The sequence below is a fragment of the Cryptomeria japonica genome, chromosome 1 (genome assembly GCF_030272615.1).
Source record: "Cryptomeria japonica chromosome 1, Sugi_1.0, whole genome shotgun sequence".
NCBI classification, from domain to species: domain Eukaryota; kingdom Viridiplantae; phylum Streptophyta; class Pinopsida; order Cupressales; family Cupressaceae; genus Cryptomeria; species Cryptomeria japonica.
Window position 1 is genome coordinate 710,276,456 of NC_081405.1, and position 18,339 is coordinate 710,294,794.

General features: G+C 34.6%; 1 protein-coding gene across 1 annotated transcript; it reads right to left on the bottom strand.

Moving 5' to 3' along the window:
* Positions 1-1,640: 1,640 nt before the first annotated feature.
* Positions 1,641-12,974, bottom strand: LOC131062517 (ubiquitin-conjugating enzyme E2-23 kDa). The gene is made up of 6 exons (XM_057996193.2): positions 12,582-12,974; positions 12,287-12,366; positions 2,996-3,110; positions 2,841-2,893; positions 2,571-2,699; positions 1,641-2,076 (listed from the first exon to the last, which is right to left on the bottom strand). Exons 1-6 carry the CDS (start codon positions 12,623-12,625, stop codon positions 1,949-1,951), a joined length of 549 nt encoding a protein of 182 aa, XP_057852176.1. The 5' UTR covers positions 12,626-12,974; the 3' UTR covers positions 1,641-1,948.
* Positions 12,975-18,339: the final 5,365 nt, after the last annotated feature.

The window sequence follows — 18,339 nt, forward strand, 5'->3', positions numbered from 1 at the left end:
GCCTCGAAGACAAAGTGTCTTTGTTTGGCCTAAAACCCCATTTGGGCTTATCTTTGGTAAGACATAAGCACGTCGCACAGACGTTTGCATCCCGCGCTAATGTCCCGATAATCCTGCAGAATTTTGAATCCTATAGTGAGTCGGACGCTTGCTAACACGTGTCTTTTTAGCTCATCTTCGGCTGTAACGGCTCTCCGCGCCTATTTTGAGTTTAAAAACCTTTCTTTGCTCATTTGGAAAGGTTCCACTATCTTGGTTCTAGCTCTTGGCTCTATTCTTCTACTGAAACATATGCTCAAAATAGTGCAATTCATTCAGCTTTTGAGTGTTTGATGGCTATGTTCCATTATTCTTGGATGTAGGCAAGAAAAAAGCAGACTAACAACAATTTTGAACAAGAGAGGGAAAATTAGTTGGTAGGGAAGACAAGTGCACAAGCAATTTAAAAAGTAGTTTTCAGTCATTCAAGTCAAATATAAAGTGAGTCACGATCAGCATAAGAGATTATAAATTCTATTGTCAGCAAGAGTTTCCCCATAGAATGCACAAGGCTAATAATATACTAGTAAAATAAAATGTATAATAAAAAGACAACCTCCTATGTGAAACAAAGTCCAAAACAAAAGAAAAACAATATAGAAGAGACCAAACCCAAACATCAATAAACATAAATAACCATGTGTATGCCTTCCAAATTATACAATTCCTAGTTCTAGATGCACTAGAGATGGAAGAAGAGGATATAGTTCTACACAATAAGGTAAGTAGGCCAAGATGCAAAAAGAAGAGGACATAGTTCTACACAATAAGGTAAGAAGAGGACATAGTTCTACACAATAAGGTAAGTAGGCCAAGATGCAAGAATTTGCTTGGCCATGCAATAAGAGAACATAGTGGTAGAACCGTAGAAGAGAACAATTTTTCAACAATTTGCTTGGCCATACAAGAATTAGGATCCTTTACTTATGCTTTTTTATTGTATTTTGCATATTGTTTAAATTTATTTTTGAACCTATGCTAACATGCTTAGTGTTTCCTGGTTTTTTGCAAAGATGAGCTAAAATTTTGGCCCATCAAATCTTTCAACTATAATTTGGATTATCTCATATACAAAAATCAGAATGGAGTCTCTGAATACCAGATAAAGGAATGCTGGGGAATTCTGATCAGTCCCAACAATCATGGTGGGTCACATTCTGGCTGTAGATACTGTGTTCTCTGCTATTGGGCAAATTGAATCACTCATATAATTGCTCCATGGTGATGCTTCCCATCTCAGATTTTACATTATGTAGATCTGATGTTTACTTCAGCATAAATGTGGCATTTGCACTGTTGTTTAAATTTTCAGGTTCGATTACGTGTTTAAATGATTGCCATGCTATTGTTCTTTCATTTTCAACCACATTAATGCAAAGGTTTTATGTGTGCTACCTTAAGAGGTGAATACGAGTCCAATAGAACACATCTTCAAGTATGTTAGCAGAATTATTTCACTTCACTATTCAGAGTGGAGGATGGAAGTTGTGGAAAATGATAAACTCTAGTTGAAACTACCCTCTAGTATGGCACAAACCTTAAAAATACCATCTTCACACTGATAAATACAGTAACAAGCATATGTTCTTGTGCACGATCAATGTCTGAACAATAGTTCAATAATGGTTTAAAAGTATTGCAAAAGATCATACAATGCTTTACAATCTGTATGTACAATTAGTCCAATATGGACATGAAATAAACATGCTCCTTAGAGCCATGCACTTATATACAGAGATTTACAGTAGTGATAAAATCAATTTTTTCAGACCAAATGACAGTAAGACACACGCTAGCAGAACCCATGAAAGCAAGCTAGCATGTATTTGGATCTCCCAAGCCATGTTTAGTGGCTGTTTTCCATACAAATGCATCATTGACCTGTAATTACTTAGCAGCAAGATTCATATCATGGATCTGCATGACCAGCCATTTCATCATCACTGGATGCATAATCTTCACTAGCTTCACTGTCACTGCTTTCTTCTTGCTGCTGATTACCCACATCCTCAGCCTTGGCGTATCGTTCACAGTATTCTGAAAAGAATGATAGTAAACATCTGATCAAACACATTTTTTTATGGATGAACAGCTTAACAGATGAAGCGTAAATTCCAATTGTTAACTTTTAATACACAAAGACCACTAGCATGAAAGAAAGGTACAATTGGTTTTTTAAGTTTGTTGATATACACAAGTAAAATGAAAGAGGGGGCTCCCATTTGAACAGGTTGTCACTTTGAAGGATTTCTAAAACCACGTTTCTGCTATTTTAATTAATTCACTTGTTCACAAAACGAAGAAACCCATCTTTTACCATTCATTAAACTAGCCACAAATTACACTAAATATCACACTTTTGCTGTTTCCCATGTATAGCATAACTACAGAATTTATGAAAATCAGACAAATACGATACAGTAATGAACACATTAGAAAAATGTAAACTGTAAAATAATTTGATACAACTTAAGCTGAATCTAGCTACCAATAAGTTTGCAACGAAACAACAAACATGGACGCAAACTTACCCTTCACTTTCTGATCATAGAGATCCTTGTTACGCATCATTAAAGCTGCAGCCTCTCCATTTAACGGAGAAGTTGGATTTGGATAGAGCAATAGCTGAGGAAGAAAGACTTCAAAAATATTTACAAGATCTGCAAAGCCATTGTGATTAACCAAATGAATTTCAATCCAACAATAATTAGTAATTCCCCAAGGAAAATAAAACTGAGCATGCAACCACAACAGTTTTCAGCTTCACATAATCAACTTGAGAAACATTTCTTAGTTCTTACCAAACATGGGACTCCAAGTCTGATTTATCACATCCAAGCAAATTGTCCCAGACCTGATCATACACAATCTAGCACAGTGAAAACCAAGTTTTCTGTTCTTACGCTTCATTTCCCAGTACTCTTGAAAAATATTGCAACATGGGAGAAAAGCTTACATTTCATCAACATTAGGATGAAAGATCCTATTCACAAAACCTATTGATGGAGATTTGTATGGGTACGCCTCCGGTACCTCTACACGAACTTTCCAAACACCCCCATGGTAAGGGCCTGCAATTGTGACATAAAAGTTGTCATAATTAACGAGATGCTAGAGATACTGATCATTGTCAATAATAAGTTGAGATACTGAAATATTTATAATTGAAGAAATAGTCCACCATCAGGTTAGTGAAAACACTCTAGTAAATTCAAAATACAATAAATGTAAAGAGGGAGTATAGGACAACTAACAAATAAAGGAATCAAAAAATAAAGAAAACAGAGCTTTTGATCCAAGGCATTAAGTCATCCACTGATGATATATCTGCCTTAAAATCCCATAATAACTTCCAAAAAGTGGATCAGATATTGGATACAAGAAAATTAAGCTTTGAGGGAGGTTTTAGTGAATGTCCAAACACTTTTCAAGTAGGAAAAGCTACATAAAGTTCATCCTCCTAATGATCCAAACAGTTATGTCAAAATTCTCTACACGGTTATATCCAGAACCTAAAGGCATCATCTCCTCCTGCATGGCTTCCCTGTAGGATCTAGGTTCATCATCAATCTTAAACAAAGTAAATACACAATGAAAAATTGGTGGGTAGTACCTACAAATTAGATTCTGTTGTCTTGTGAATCTTCTCAAGGATGGAGTAAGGGATTATTCTTCTTCCTCTTAAAGGAGTCACTGGCCTAAAACAATCTTAAAGACATTAAATTTCCAGAGTCCATATTAAATTTGAAAGCTTCTGGATTTGATACAAAAATGTTCATGCAGTCAAATCCAGAAGCTTTCAAATATAAAACAATCTTGTATCAACCATGAATACTTTCTTTGAACAGTTATTTGTTATGTAGGTATTTCGATTTTTTCTAGATGTTTTACAAAAAAGCGTAGAAAGCTTGTGGCAGCACATCTCATGGCAATTACTTTCTTCAATTTCAAGCTTCATATTTGTCACCATAGACATAGTCATCTATATTTCATGCCACATTTCTTCTGAGCTGCAAAATTAGAGTTAAAATTTGGAACAAAGGACATTCTTCACATCCCTGCCAAACTTCATGAAGATCTGATCACTGCTTGTATGCTTCCCCTTTGGAACATCTCAAGAGGACTGTTCACTACATAACAGAACCTTGTTTTGGATTTGCAACAAAATTCTGAATCTCATGCCAACTTTCAAGGTTCCTAATTTGAATTTGGGTGCTAAGAGCGGTCATGTATGCAAGTTTGCAACTGATTTGCATTTTAATAGGCTCCTAGCTTGAGGTGCATCGTTGAACATGAATCTACATGTTATCATTGGACTTGGATGCTATTATAAGTGGTGCACCCATATACAAGGCCAACTGAAGATCCAATAATTTGATATTGGGACTATTGATCTTGATCCTTTATTCCATTTCCCTAAGTTTGGTGTAGTAGTTGTACTACATTTTCATGAGGCGGATATCATTCTACATCCACCTATACAAGGAGAGATTGACATCATTTGAAGGCAGCAGCACATAAAGAAAGATCAGGCTGAGAAGAAACATTTGAATAAGGAGATTAGAGGAGAAATCTAGACAAGACCAAAACAAGAGCCGAAGATCAAGCATAACTTTGAGTTTCTGAATTTTGAAGATCTTAATTGATCTATTTTGTAATCAACGGCTGAGATGTAGCATGCTGCAAGCTTGTTGAAGATTCTTTGTAATCACATTTGTTGAGAAGTAAATCAAGTTATTGTTGCATTTTTCTGTTATTCCACTATGTATATGTGGGTGTGTTTATTATAGCTGCCTGGTTAGATAGTCCTCAATTTGGACCATATTGCCAGATTTATGTTTCGCCAGTAATGTAAAACCCTTCCAAAAACTTTTGGGTTTCAAATTTATATTGTTTTTATATTTGTAATATATATAAACACTGATGCTCTGCAAAAAGGATGGTTAGGATGACAAACACAAACAAACAGTCAAGAAACCAATTGTTAGTGTTAGAAAATCAGAAATCAAACACTATCCTAAGCAAGCATATCAAGAGAGACATTAAAAGCAAAATAAAGAGCTTAACAAAGAAAATAAATGCTCTAAGACATCTCCAAATGTCTTCCACCATGCTTGTAGCTTCTCCTCCCTTGTTCCTCTCCTCTCCAAGCTCCCAAATGAGTGTAGCTCTCAGTAGTTTTTTGCACTATTCTGGATGTCTTATGGAGGTTCAAGATTGTAAAATGGATGATTATGAAAATGCAAATTTGAACAAACTAAAATGATATATTATCTAATTATCTAATATTAATTTTAGCCCAAAATGACAAATATAGATGATTATGCTAAATGCTCTCTAAAATTCACTATAAGTTAGATGCATACAAGATTTCGGGATCTGGATTATGAAGAAATGAGCTCTATTTATAGGTAAAACGGAGCAATGGAGGGTTGAGATTGAGTAATCTCAACAAGGGCCAGGATTGATGGGTTTATGATCCATGTGAAGGCTTTCCACCCAATCCCAGGATGACAAATGTCAACACGAGATGGGTTGAGGGGAGAGGAAAGAAGCATTAAATGCTTGACATGATTTGATGGTTGACTTGGGAGGTAAGGTTAATGTTGAGTTGAATGAATAAAGCCATTATCCAATAAATAATGTCTTTATCCAATGGATAAACTCTTGTGCAAGAGTTAGTGAGGATAACCATGGTCAAAGCAATAAATGCTTGAAGAGACCCATGGGTTAAATGGAGGTTGAGTTAGAGGTAAAGTCTCTAACCATGGGGGCAAGTGGATCTAACCATAAATGGTTATGTAAGAGCCATTAATGGTCATGTAAGAGCCATTAGTGGTTTGGAAGACTTTAGAGGTTAGCTTGTTGAACACATAAAGCATTAAATGTTTTTCAAAGACTTTGAAGGCTTTGAGAAGTGACTCCAAGTTGCTTAGGAATGTGACAATATTTAGGGGATGGATTAGGCCAATTAGGAATGGTTATAAAGTGGTTAGAAGGGTCTAGAAGGGGATTTAGGATTGCAAGTGGGTTTGGTGGGTGAGGGAAAATAGGATTTTAATTATAATAAAATTTATTTATTTCAATTGTGGTTGCAACTTGCATTTGTAGGAGAATGCAAGTGGCATTTGTAGGAGAATGCAAGTGGGGGGAATTTTAATAATTTAAATAAATGTTTTAATTATTTATTTAAAAGAGGAAAGGGGATTAAATTAAATAAATAGGATTTATTCATTTAATTGATTGTGAATTTGGTTTAATGAATTAATTAAAATAAATTGAATAATTTATTTAATTAATAGGAGAATGATTGAAGATGAATTAATTAAATGTTAATTTAATTAACTATTGGCTAGTGGATTCATTGATCAAATAAATAGTAAATATTCATTTAATTAAATGGACAGATTTATGTGACTACAAACACAAACACACATATATGTATAGAATATTTTATGTTGTCCTATATAAATATACATGCACACACACATATATATGTATAGAATAATTTTTGTTGTCCCTCCCATTCAATGTTTATTAGATAAAAGGAAAGAGTATAGCAGCAATCAAGTTTCTAATTTGGGAATCCAAGTGTTCCTATATCTAGAAAAGATAAATGGTAGCCACCTTCCTTTCAAGTTTATTTAAATTTTGATAATGCAGCAAAAGGGAAGCATGGATGGTAGAAGCAAGGTATATCCTTAGTCATAAATGTGGAGAACAAAGCATCTTGGTTTCAAGACGCCATAAATGTGGAGAACAAAGAATCTTGGTTTCAAGACAAACAATGAGGTGGAATGGGAGGCTCTTTTGTCAAGTTAAAGGCAGCATTGGCAAGCGGATATAGTCAAATTGAAGGGGAAACCGAGTCTAAAATTGCAATTCAAGCAGTCAATAAAAAATACTATCCAGGCTAGAAGTTGGGTGTGTATCTTGATGAAGTTCTAACCCTTCTTTCCAAATTTACTCAATTTTCCTTTGTTCATATACATAGAGAGCAAAATATGGCAAGCCAATTTCTTATGGTGTCTCTCTCCAGCTCCATGCCTACTTTAAGAGTGATGATGTTTGTGATTGGGGGAAGTTGTATGATACTCTTCTGAAGGATTGCACTCCATAGGTTCTCATTAAATGTAGGTGCTAGTGGGGTATTGATATTCCACTATGCAACAGAATGTGGAATATTAACGATGCCCTATCTTGTCAACATTGTTTTGAAAGTGATACAACAAACAGTGGCCTTAAGCTTGTAGATGGAGGTAGCAAATGACTATTATGACACTTGGGTTTGCCTAGTCATTTTCTATGCCTTAGTGCTCTTTTATTAAAGTTATGGCATAGAACGACGAGTATCTGTCAAGGAAGGGACCAAAAGCATCAAAGGAGAGTCTAAAACTAAAAGTAGTGTTTGACAAGAATTTTCAACTGCAAAACTAAAAGTAGTGTTTGACAAGAATTTTCAACTGCAAACCGAAGGGGATGCGAAAGATTGTAAAAGCGGTGTTTGTGGCATATGGCTTGCACACTACAGGAGTGATAAGGATTAGGGAATCTGTTAGAAATAAATTTCTGCTCAAGCTGAAGGAAGATATGTGTGATATGGAGGTCAGGGAGAGCCTGGTGGAAATGTTCCTTCCAATTTATGATGAGGTGGATGAGTTGATGGAGGATTCTGCACCTGAGGCTGTTAATATGGGAGCATGACAAAAAGTTGTTTTTCTGCTCAGAGGGCATTGATATTTAGCTAATGAATTCAAAAGTCTTGGTAGCATTGGAGCATGTTCAAGAGATGGATGCTTCTTGTAACGATATAATGCTATGGTGAGGCATGTGATTGTGAACCATCAGAAAGGAACTTAAGAGATTGCTAGTGATTATACACTACCAATGTTAGCAAAACCACAAGGGCACTGAGAGGGGCAGAGGTTTGTAAAGGTATTAAATTTGTAAAGCTTGAGAATGTGATAGGGCCTCAAATTTTGAGGATTAAACTAATGAATGTGTCTGACTCTTAAGTTTTCTTCTAGGGCTTATGAGCAATGGAAGCCTTTGCCTAGAGATGCTGGTTTGGAGCGCAGGGGAAAGGCAGAATTATAGTTTCTTCACGACCTGTGAATGTCGTAACAGTCATGGTGGGGTTAATGGTTTTCTGATGCTATAGAGTTGTTTGGTTTAGCTTGTTGTCAGTATTGTAGTAGGTTGTTGGTTTGTTTAATGGTGTCAACGCTTTGTCTTTGCCCTTAGTTCTGTGCATGAGCATTTTGCTATTGGCTGATGTATAGTTTTGTTTTCAGACTTGTGTAGCCTATCATGGCTTGCTGTTTTCATGCATTTTCCCGTAATGTCTGTGGAGGTTGTGGTAACAGTTTGATTTTGTAATACTGTTTATTATGGTCTAAAGCAGGAATAGGGACTCTATACACACCTATAATGATAAAATCTTATCACTAGAAAATAATAATTTTTGCTGTCCCCCCACACTCCCCCAAAATTAGGTAAAGTTTTGCCATCCCCAAACCCCATTTCCTTGTTCCCCTGTACTGAGAAACATTGCAAATTCTGTACAACTACACAACGTATGAAGGGCATTTTTGAACAGCAGCCATCACAAAACCAATGTTTGATGGGCATCAAAGTTAAATACTGTCACCATTGAAACCACAGACTAATCAAAAAAATAAAAATTGTGTCATACAAAATATACAACATGTTGTAATTATGACAGAATACCAAATTATAACAATTATAAAGTGCAGAATAATTGATGGAAACAATAAATATGATGATAGTAAATGCAACACTGCTACCTAAGATAAAGAGACCACAGCTCCAAAGAAATAACAAGGATGCTACATGCATCCTAAGTAATCATCAATGAAAGAGAATAAACCCCTTTAATACATATTCAAGAATAGCATATACTTGAATATGAAGTTTGGAGTGCATTTCTCCACTAGATATTATTTGAAATGAATAATCTTTAACGTGATAGAATGGACCCCTTAAGGGACATCCCAGAAAAGAAAATAGTTCTGCTGTCATTCTCATTAGTAATAGAAATGACATGACTCCAGAAAGCGTTAGATTTAAAACTTTTTCAAGACCTACATCGGTTATTAATCCTACACTTTCTGGAGTCATGTCAATTCTTTCAAAAGTGACCCGAAGAGGATCAATTACTATTCAGTTGACATGTTTGGAGACTTAAGGCACACATGCTAACCTTTGAGAGATGAAGAGCAAGAATGAAGTAGCAGACAGAAACAGAGCAGGACGAGAGACATAATGGAGGTCCTCAGGATGACCTAGATCTCATTGCCATTTTAGCTTGTAAAAACAGTGACATGAAGATTTGGCAGCTAATGAATCAGTCAAAATTAGATTTGGCCAAATTGATGAAATTGTTAGCTGCGGATTCTACCCAAAATGATAACTACTGGAAGCTGAGACATTCTATTGCCCAATCATTGAGAAGGAAAATCACTTTAGAGTCTTATGGTAAACAACATATACATAAAAAAGCAATTTGGGCTGATGTATTGGCATCCGAATTGCAATGGCTACTGCAGCTTAGTGTAGGCAGTGCTGTGTGATGTTTGAATAGTGTTGCAAAGTAGAAAAAGATGAAGATTAATTTCAGAGGCATTTACTGCTATCCCACAGTGATCTCCAAGGCTCGATTCTGGTTTATGTAGCAAACTTGTTTATGTGGCATGTTCCTGCTATTTCCATGCTTGATAGTTCATCTTTCCATTACCATTAATTAATTTCCCGCATTTTGGCCAGCATTTCAATTCTGGCTTCTACATCAAGCTGCTCTATTAATCAAAGTACTTCATCACAATGGTAAATTAATATTATCAGTCATAAATTAAGACTTTTATTAATAAGTTGGAGACTGGTATAACTGGCCTAATTAAAGGTCAAAATTCATGCTACTTCCATATATCCACATAGGACCCAAGGCCTTAGGAATATATCTTCAGGATATAAATTACACAATTCAAGCATGGTGGTAGGCAACTTGAGTTGGAAAATTACCAGTTGTATCCAATCATAATATGGAATTATGCATATGGTCCATGCTTATCAATCAAACATATAATTTTATTTTCTAGGGCTAAAGATAACTCTTACCCAGCAGGAGCAGCCACTCCCTGAGTCTTCTAGCTTATGGAACAAAGTTTAAACAAATGTGATGTATATTTGGGATCAAATAAAATGAACCATTTCAGCAAAATTTCTTACAGTACAAATACCCAACCCTGTACTGTACCAACCACACTCTTTATAGGAATTCCTCTGTGAAATCTCTCTACAAATTCAGACATCCACAGCATCTATATGCTTGACTAAAATTGTCACAAAGTGTCCTTTTTATGTGTTCATGTCCTGAAACATTGGATCAAATGTTATTATGATATTGGAAATGTTTGTGAATTGATTAAGAAGAATACAATCTTTTTTATCAGTTCAAATAGATAAGACACTACATCATCTTCAATTTTAGGGATTAGGTTATCTTAATTATCTAACAAATTGCAACAGAACAGTAGAAGGTTTTCTATGATAGTGATATTCTGCTCTCATTCCTTGCAATTAAGGGGTCCCATTTTCATAAAATGTCCCCAACAGACTGCATCACATTATTCCTCTCACGTTTCTTTCATTTTGGATATCAGATTTCTTTAAATACCTTCCTTGCTAATATAGCCAAAATGCATCAACTTGTCAGATTCACTTCCATGAGTTTTCTAACATTCTATGTAGCAATTCTTTTGCCAAAACTATGGACTAGATGATGGATTCCCTCACCATATAGCACTCTTTATAAGATGAAAAATTATGGACTTCTACCAGAAAGCCAAGCAGAAGAATAAAATAAAGGACAAAATACTCCCCTGAACAATAGAAAAGAGATTTGAAAGAGCAATTATAAATGATATCAGGGAGAAAGTACAATATGCCAAATGCACATAAATAGCTCAGAATGATGAATGTGTGATAATGATAACAACCAAATAGCAAGCTGTTACCCCTTCCACGATGATAACCCAGGTTCAGACTTGGCTTAACAGATGGTTATGGTTAAAAATTGATGTAAGAAACGGTATTATTCAATTACAAAACAGCCAAAGGCAAGGTAATCCAGATTCCAGACATCGTAGTACACAGAGAAACACAAGGCCAAGCAATCCACAAATCATAAACATTAAGGCATGGAACATTGAGCCCTGCGATAATGTAGAGATTAAAAGCATGCTGTGATGATATACAAAAGAAGATGTTAAAATCAGAGGCATATCGTTATGGTTAAAAATTGATGTAAGAAAAGGTATTATTCAATTAGAAAACAGCCAGAGGCAAGGTAATCCAGACATCAGAGTACACAGAGAAACACAAGGCCAAGCAATCCACAAATCATAAACATTAAGGCATGGAACATTGAGACCTGCGATAATGTAGAGACTAAAAGCATGCTGTGATGATATACAAAAGATGATGTTAAAATCAGAGGCATGGACACATCCAACAACAAGCCCCTTTATAATGCAACAATTAAAGTATATGCCTCGGTGATTCATTAAAAATGGTGTATAGAAAGGTGATTTTCAATTGAAAAACAACACTGAGCCAGACAATCAAAAAATCACAAGATAAGACCCCTTCATAAGGCAGGGATCAAAAAATGTTGTCACGACTCGTGACGCATGAAAAAATGGTGTGGAAAAAGGTATTCTTAATTTTCTCAAAATTCACCAGGTAGGATGATCCATAAATCACAAGAAATGGAGACACCCAAGAGTAAGTTTCTTAATAATGCAGAGACTAAAAGCATGATAGTTGGATGTGCAAAGGATAGTTGAAAAACAATATGTTTAAAATTAAAAATAACCACAAACCAGTAAATCCATGGTACCTAAGTACAGTAGAGAAAAAAAACTTCAAAAAATAAATAAACTGTACTGATTGGGTCCTAACCAAATGATTTAAACCAAAAAAAAAAGTGTAATAGGCGCTTGTAACAAATTTAATTCATCCTATACATGTCTAATTTCTCCCTCCCAGAACATACCCAACAAGTGAGCGTTCAGGAACAGCCATAACTCAGCAATCTACCAAAAACGAGAAAACACAATCACATATATGTGCATCTGCCTTTATCCAAATAAAGATCTGTGTGTGAGAGATAGAACTATGCATTATCAAATGAAAAGAGTAATTAGCAAAGGGACTTGTTACATACTGTCTGGAGGTCCATTGAATACGACATAGAATTCATTGATTCCATCGTTTATCATCTCCACTTTATAATCTGTCATCATGCTGGTAAACAGACAAAACAGGGAAGCATAATTTTAGGCTAAAAATCTATGATTGTAAACTCAAACTTTGATGAAAAGAAATCTTTTCAAAAATTAACCCCAAGGGGAGCCAATCTAAAACACACCCACGAAAAATCCTCGAATCAAAATAAATTTATATCACACCCCTTAATTAAACAACCAATTAAAAGGAACCCACATCGAGATATCACTTACAGCTTCATGACATCCATGTCTCTGCGCTTGCTAGGAGAAGCCATGACGAATGAAAACTTAACTACAGAAAGGCTCAAGATCAAGGATAAGAAATGGGTATGAATGATTTTGGCAGGTTATCGTTGATTCTGAGGAGCAATGATGAGAGGAAATAAAGAATGAAAACTTGGTAGCAAATCACATCAAAAATATGGAGTTTTGTAAGCGTGGGGAGTGTGAACTTGGCCTTCAATGTGAGTTTTTCACATATTCATTGTTTTCTTCTTTGGGTGAAGATGCCACCTTTGTTTAATGCTCAAGATAATTGATTTGCTGAGGCCTTTGGACTCTACACGTTATACCATTCTTGAGTACAGAGCATGTAATGGAGGTGGAGACTGCCGCATGGCACCTCCACTAATCGTAAATGCCAATGTGGCACCCTAACTTTATATCTCTCAACATCTCATTGGCCCAGATTTAGTAGGTTGAAGTGAGTGGTTATCCCATAAAAGTGCCTAGATGCTCGTGTGTCCTCTTCCACAAGCTAAAAATTTGGGTTTGCTTCTAGTTTGAACTCTTTGAAAAAAGAAATTATTAAAATATAAAGTTTATGTACCGTTTATAAATTTTCTACAAAATTTATATTATAAGGAAGAGTGTTTGGTAGAGTTTGGAGTATAGACTCTTAAAAGTTGATGTAAGACTCAAGGGCATGCACATCAAAGTGTTTCCTTTAATGGTAGTTTGGACTAAATTATATAAGATTTTGGAAAATATAGACTAATTTAGGTTTAGAATTGTGAGGGGTTAGTTTCGAAATATTGTAATAAATAAATATAAAAAGTAAAGAAGAAAATAAATGTATTTAGTTGTATGATTAACGAATGTATAAAAAAATTACTTCTTAAGGTTTGAAATGGAATGTTTTTTATATGTTATGTCTTGAATCAAAATATAAGTTTTTTCTATGTGGGGTCAAGTTTATGGATTGAGGTTGCGTTTGTAATTATGGAAATGTTCTACAAGCTTAATTTAGTATTCCATGTAACTTTGCTTTGTGTTTGCTTGGTTTCAAATAATATAATGTTGGCATGGATAAATTGTTGGTGGCGCGTTCTAGTGATTGTAATGGTAGAAATTGATTAGAAGAATCAATGGATGAGAATGGTCGAGAGGATAGGATGAATGTGGAAATGACATGTCCTTGTCAAGAGCTAAAATGGGGAATTAACTGACTCCATGGATGAGTCAAGTGATTGCATGGATGAGTTAAAATTATTTAGGTAATGTGAAGTAGGAAAATTGATGAATTAATTAATGAAGATGAAGGGATGCAATATTAATTTTGTTCAATAATTAAAATTATTTAATTAATATTGATAGATGAATTGATCATAAACGATGAGGTAGATGGAAATGCATTAGTCATTTTTAGGTGTCTACAATGTTTTGTATGATTCACCTCTAATTTTTATATCTTCTCTAATCCATTGGATTGGTAATATTTAAGAAAACCTTTGGAGGATTAACATTAGTGTCATAAGGAGACACTTCTCATAGATCAACCCTTGGAAAACTTGAGAAAATTATTAGAGACAACACTCTTCAAACATGCATATAATTTTAGAATGCTCATGCAGTTATAAATTCATTTTAGTGCACCAAATGAAACATTATATTGCAAATGAGATGTGAATAAGTTCATAGATGAGACATTTGAATATCTAAAATAAATGGATTAAATGTCTTTAAATACTAGCCATGGCATCAAATTTTATTGAATGTGTACTTAGTTGGATCAAAGCAAGAAAATAAAGGCAGCTAATTGGCAAAATTTGAATTTGGTTTTTGAAAAAATGGGGATCAAGTTCATGACCACAAGGTTGATCTCATGATTATAAAAGCAACCTCGTCATGTTCCCTTTTTTCCAAAAATAGAAACTTTCAAAAAATAGTAAGCAAATTGTCCCAAAATTGCAAACCAATGACCAAAAAATAATATTAATTTTGGTGATATGATTTGAACAAAGATATTTTATCACAAAAAATAAAATAAAATAAAGGAGCTTTCTAATTTCCGGTGTGGGAAATGAGAAAGTTTCTTTTGGCATGTGTTTGTGGCTCTTTGGAAGCTTATGACAAGTTTTGACAATTGGCACTTTGCATGGAAAGTGGAAGAGCTTGAAGGACACTTAGAAACGTCAGCTTCTATTCTTGGCATTTTGGTGCCCAAGCTTGCATTTGAATGTGGTTTTGATTTATATGTGACTTTGGCTCTATTTCCATTTTGTCATCTTCTACTATTTGTCGTTAAGTTATTAAGCTTTTCTTTTCTTGAGAGGTTGATAAACTTGTGGAAAAGGAAGCTCAAGAACAAGGGAGCATCTATCCAGCCGCTCGGATGCGCCAATGCATAAGTGATGGTGTAGGAGGATAACTTATGCATTGGTGCATTTTAGGGGTTGTATATAGCCATTTCCCAAGAATGGGAGTTTGAGGGTTTCTAGGTGAGCTAAGGGATGGGAGTCCAAGGGTCATCAAGGTGCAACCTCATTCAAAGTTTTCCATTGTGTAGAATGATTCTAATTCTCCAATAGTTTGTAAGGGTTTGATAATAATTTTGTTATGATAGTTATGGTTTTGTATTTTAGTTTGTTGTAGTGTTTGACAACAACATGGTGGTTGTACATTGTTGTTATTTTTTGTTTAAAACTGATATTTCATCATTTGATTAAGGGTTTGTCTGTTGAGTGAAGTTTTGTGAAAAGCGGTGTTGTTGGTAGTGTATGCCAATCCTATATTTATCTCCAAGTTCAATGAAGTGTTTTGATAGCCTTGAGGTTGTGGCTTGCTACGTTTTATGTGTATTCTCCATGTATATTTTCATTAAGAACTCTAGTGTGAATTTTAATGTGTTTGTAGTGTAATAGTTGTTGATGCAGTATGTGTTTTGGTTTTAGATTTGGACTTTGTTTTGAGTTAAATTGCAAGAGATGTTTATTACTATTGGATGCAACGTTGAATGGAAAAAATTATGTAATTTCATGTTCAAGTTTAGTGTGTTTTGGTTTAAATCTCTATTTACCCAATTTGCATGTTTCCATTATTTGTTGATTTTGATAAAGATGTCCTAAATACTTTCATATTTGGTTATTTTATTAACAAGGGACATTACAAACCTAGAGTGTGAAAATACTTGGATTCAAGTGCATATTTATGATAGGTTGGGTGTATAGATAAGTGTAATAAATACAAAGCTTATGCAAATTTTATCATGGAATGTGCATATAGCGATAAGGAAGGGGCTAGGGGAATGAGTTTAACATCACACAAGATTGCACAATTGGTTTATATGTACATGCATTAAGGTATTTTACCAAAATGAGTTTAAAACTAAATGAGAAATGACTATGCAAATTCCACCATTACATTTTGACCCTACATTAAGGTGCATGCATATCCTACCATGATCATACATCTAAAAGTATTTTTAGTGTTAAGAAAATATGCCTACAAACTACTAGCACATAAACTCAAAGTAAGGCTTAGATACTAAATAAAACAAACATGTAAAGACTTTCCACATTTAGCCTATGAAGAAAGATTTACAATTAAATTATCTAATAAGATTTTAATAGCATTCCAACATGTAAAATAGGACATAAAAGACAAGAATAAGAGAAAAAAAAAAAAAGATAAAACAAGAGTAACATGGATATACCTAGGAAAATCGAACTTCGAAAGAAACCTAACCTCCTAGAAACAAACACCCAATATATTTATTATCATAAATATTTTATAATATAATATTAGAACTTTAATGCTTTAATGAGATCAACAATTCTCAAATTTCAAGGAAAACTAGAAAATAACCCTAAACAAAGTGAATGCTTAATACCTCCTTCTTAATTCCTTAATATATGATAAGGAGATAAAGAAAGTTACCTTTGATTTTTATCAAACCATGATCAAATACCATGGGCTAAAATGATGCCTAAATACTAAGTTGAAGATTTCATACCTTTCTCATGTATGAAGTAATATAACTTCTCTTAAAGAGCATCTTTGACAATTATGACTTAAGACTCTCATATGTAACTCTCAAGTGTCACTCATGGAGCACTAATTACTTCTTACACACCCTTACACCTCACTATTATTAGTGATTCAAAAGATTCTCTTACATATCTACCTTTACATTTGTTCATACAATTCATAAATTCACTTACACATTATTTACTTATTTCTATTTAAGGACCTAAATTGTCACATCAATTAGGTCTTAGGTCTCTTATTTTAAGGAGGTCCTTAAGTAATTTTATGTCTTAAAATAGTTTATAGGTTTCTTAAAAAGGTAAAAAAATTTGGTAAAATGTTTTTGCGCATGTTGATATCTTCAAGTCACATTGCCTTTTAGAGATAGGTTTTCAAAAACTTTAAACTTCCCAAAATGTTTTTTTTAATTGAACACAACAAATTACAATAAAATAATAGAATTCAATTAGAGAATTACATCTGACCAATACACAGCATCAGTTGCACTAGTTAAAGGAACTCAATTCCAGCAAGAAATAACAATATACAACATTTGAACAAGTTAAAGATTTACGTGCATGAGTTTTTAGGAGAGAGTTTGTCGAGAAAGGAAGAGTTTCAACAAGCGAGGTTGACTTCGTTAGGGTTTTGATCAGTTCTAGGTCTTCTTCACGACGCGTTTCAAGTTTACCATGGCATGGAGGGTTGCATCAAGCTCTCCATGGAGTTCTAAGGTGGAAGATTGCATGGGTTTGACAACTTCACTTTCAGTTCCAATGATGAAGCATGCATGCCTTCACTATCTTTTAGTTTTCGAAGATCAGAAAGAAGTGTTGTAGGGCAATTATATATTGAAAGTGCATCCAAGATGAAGGGAAAGAGTGTGGAAGGGTTTCATAGCTCCTAATGAAAGCTATTTTTTCTCCCCATGCAGTGGCATGGAAAAGCATGCACGTCAGTTCAATGAAGATCTGTTACTGAATCAACCTTTGCACCATCACTGTCACACAGAAAAGTCTATAGTCTTCATTGTTAGGTTTTTATGAGTTGTAGAAAATCTGTGTAATGGAGAATAGCGAAAAGAGACCCTTGTAACAGATGAGGAGGCCTTGTTAAAACCCTCACTAAGTCATTATTATAGTTCACATTTGCAATGAAGATTTTGAATATGAAGTGTGTGATGGAGATTTAGAATAGTTTTGGACGGTCATAAAAGTGTAGCAGGGGAGAGAATGGGAGTCAGAGTATACAACACAATGGGAATATAATTTATAGCAATAGAGGGCAGTTATAACTATCCAGAACCAACTTGCAAGAGAGTTTCATGAAGGATGTTGTCAAGGGAAGATTTATCTCGGGCTAGGGTCTGATCTTATGTTGATATGTTCTCATTTGCACATGAAATGACCTGTAGGCTGTCTCACATATCAAAAAGAGTGTTGTTAACATTGGAAGCTTTTGTCTGAACCCTATCAAAAGCTATGGACTGTCAAAACCTCATCAAAATTTTTGACCCCTGTCGAGTTTTGTTTGTTTCTAATGTCAAGCTTGAAAGTTGTCTTTCCTTGTTTTGTTTCAACGTATCTTTTAGTGGATCAGTGTCAAAGATGAGGGAGAATATCAGTAAGTGTAAAGAGACTTCTCTCAAAATCTTCATCAAGTCCTTATTTTATGTGGTAAGTCATATTAAACCCTTGCCAAGATTGTGAAAATCCTTTTTAGAAGTCAAAACCTTGACGGT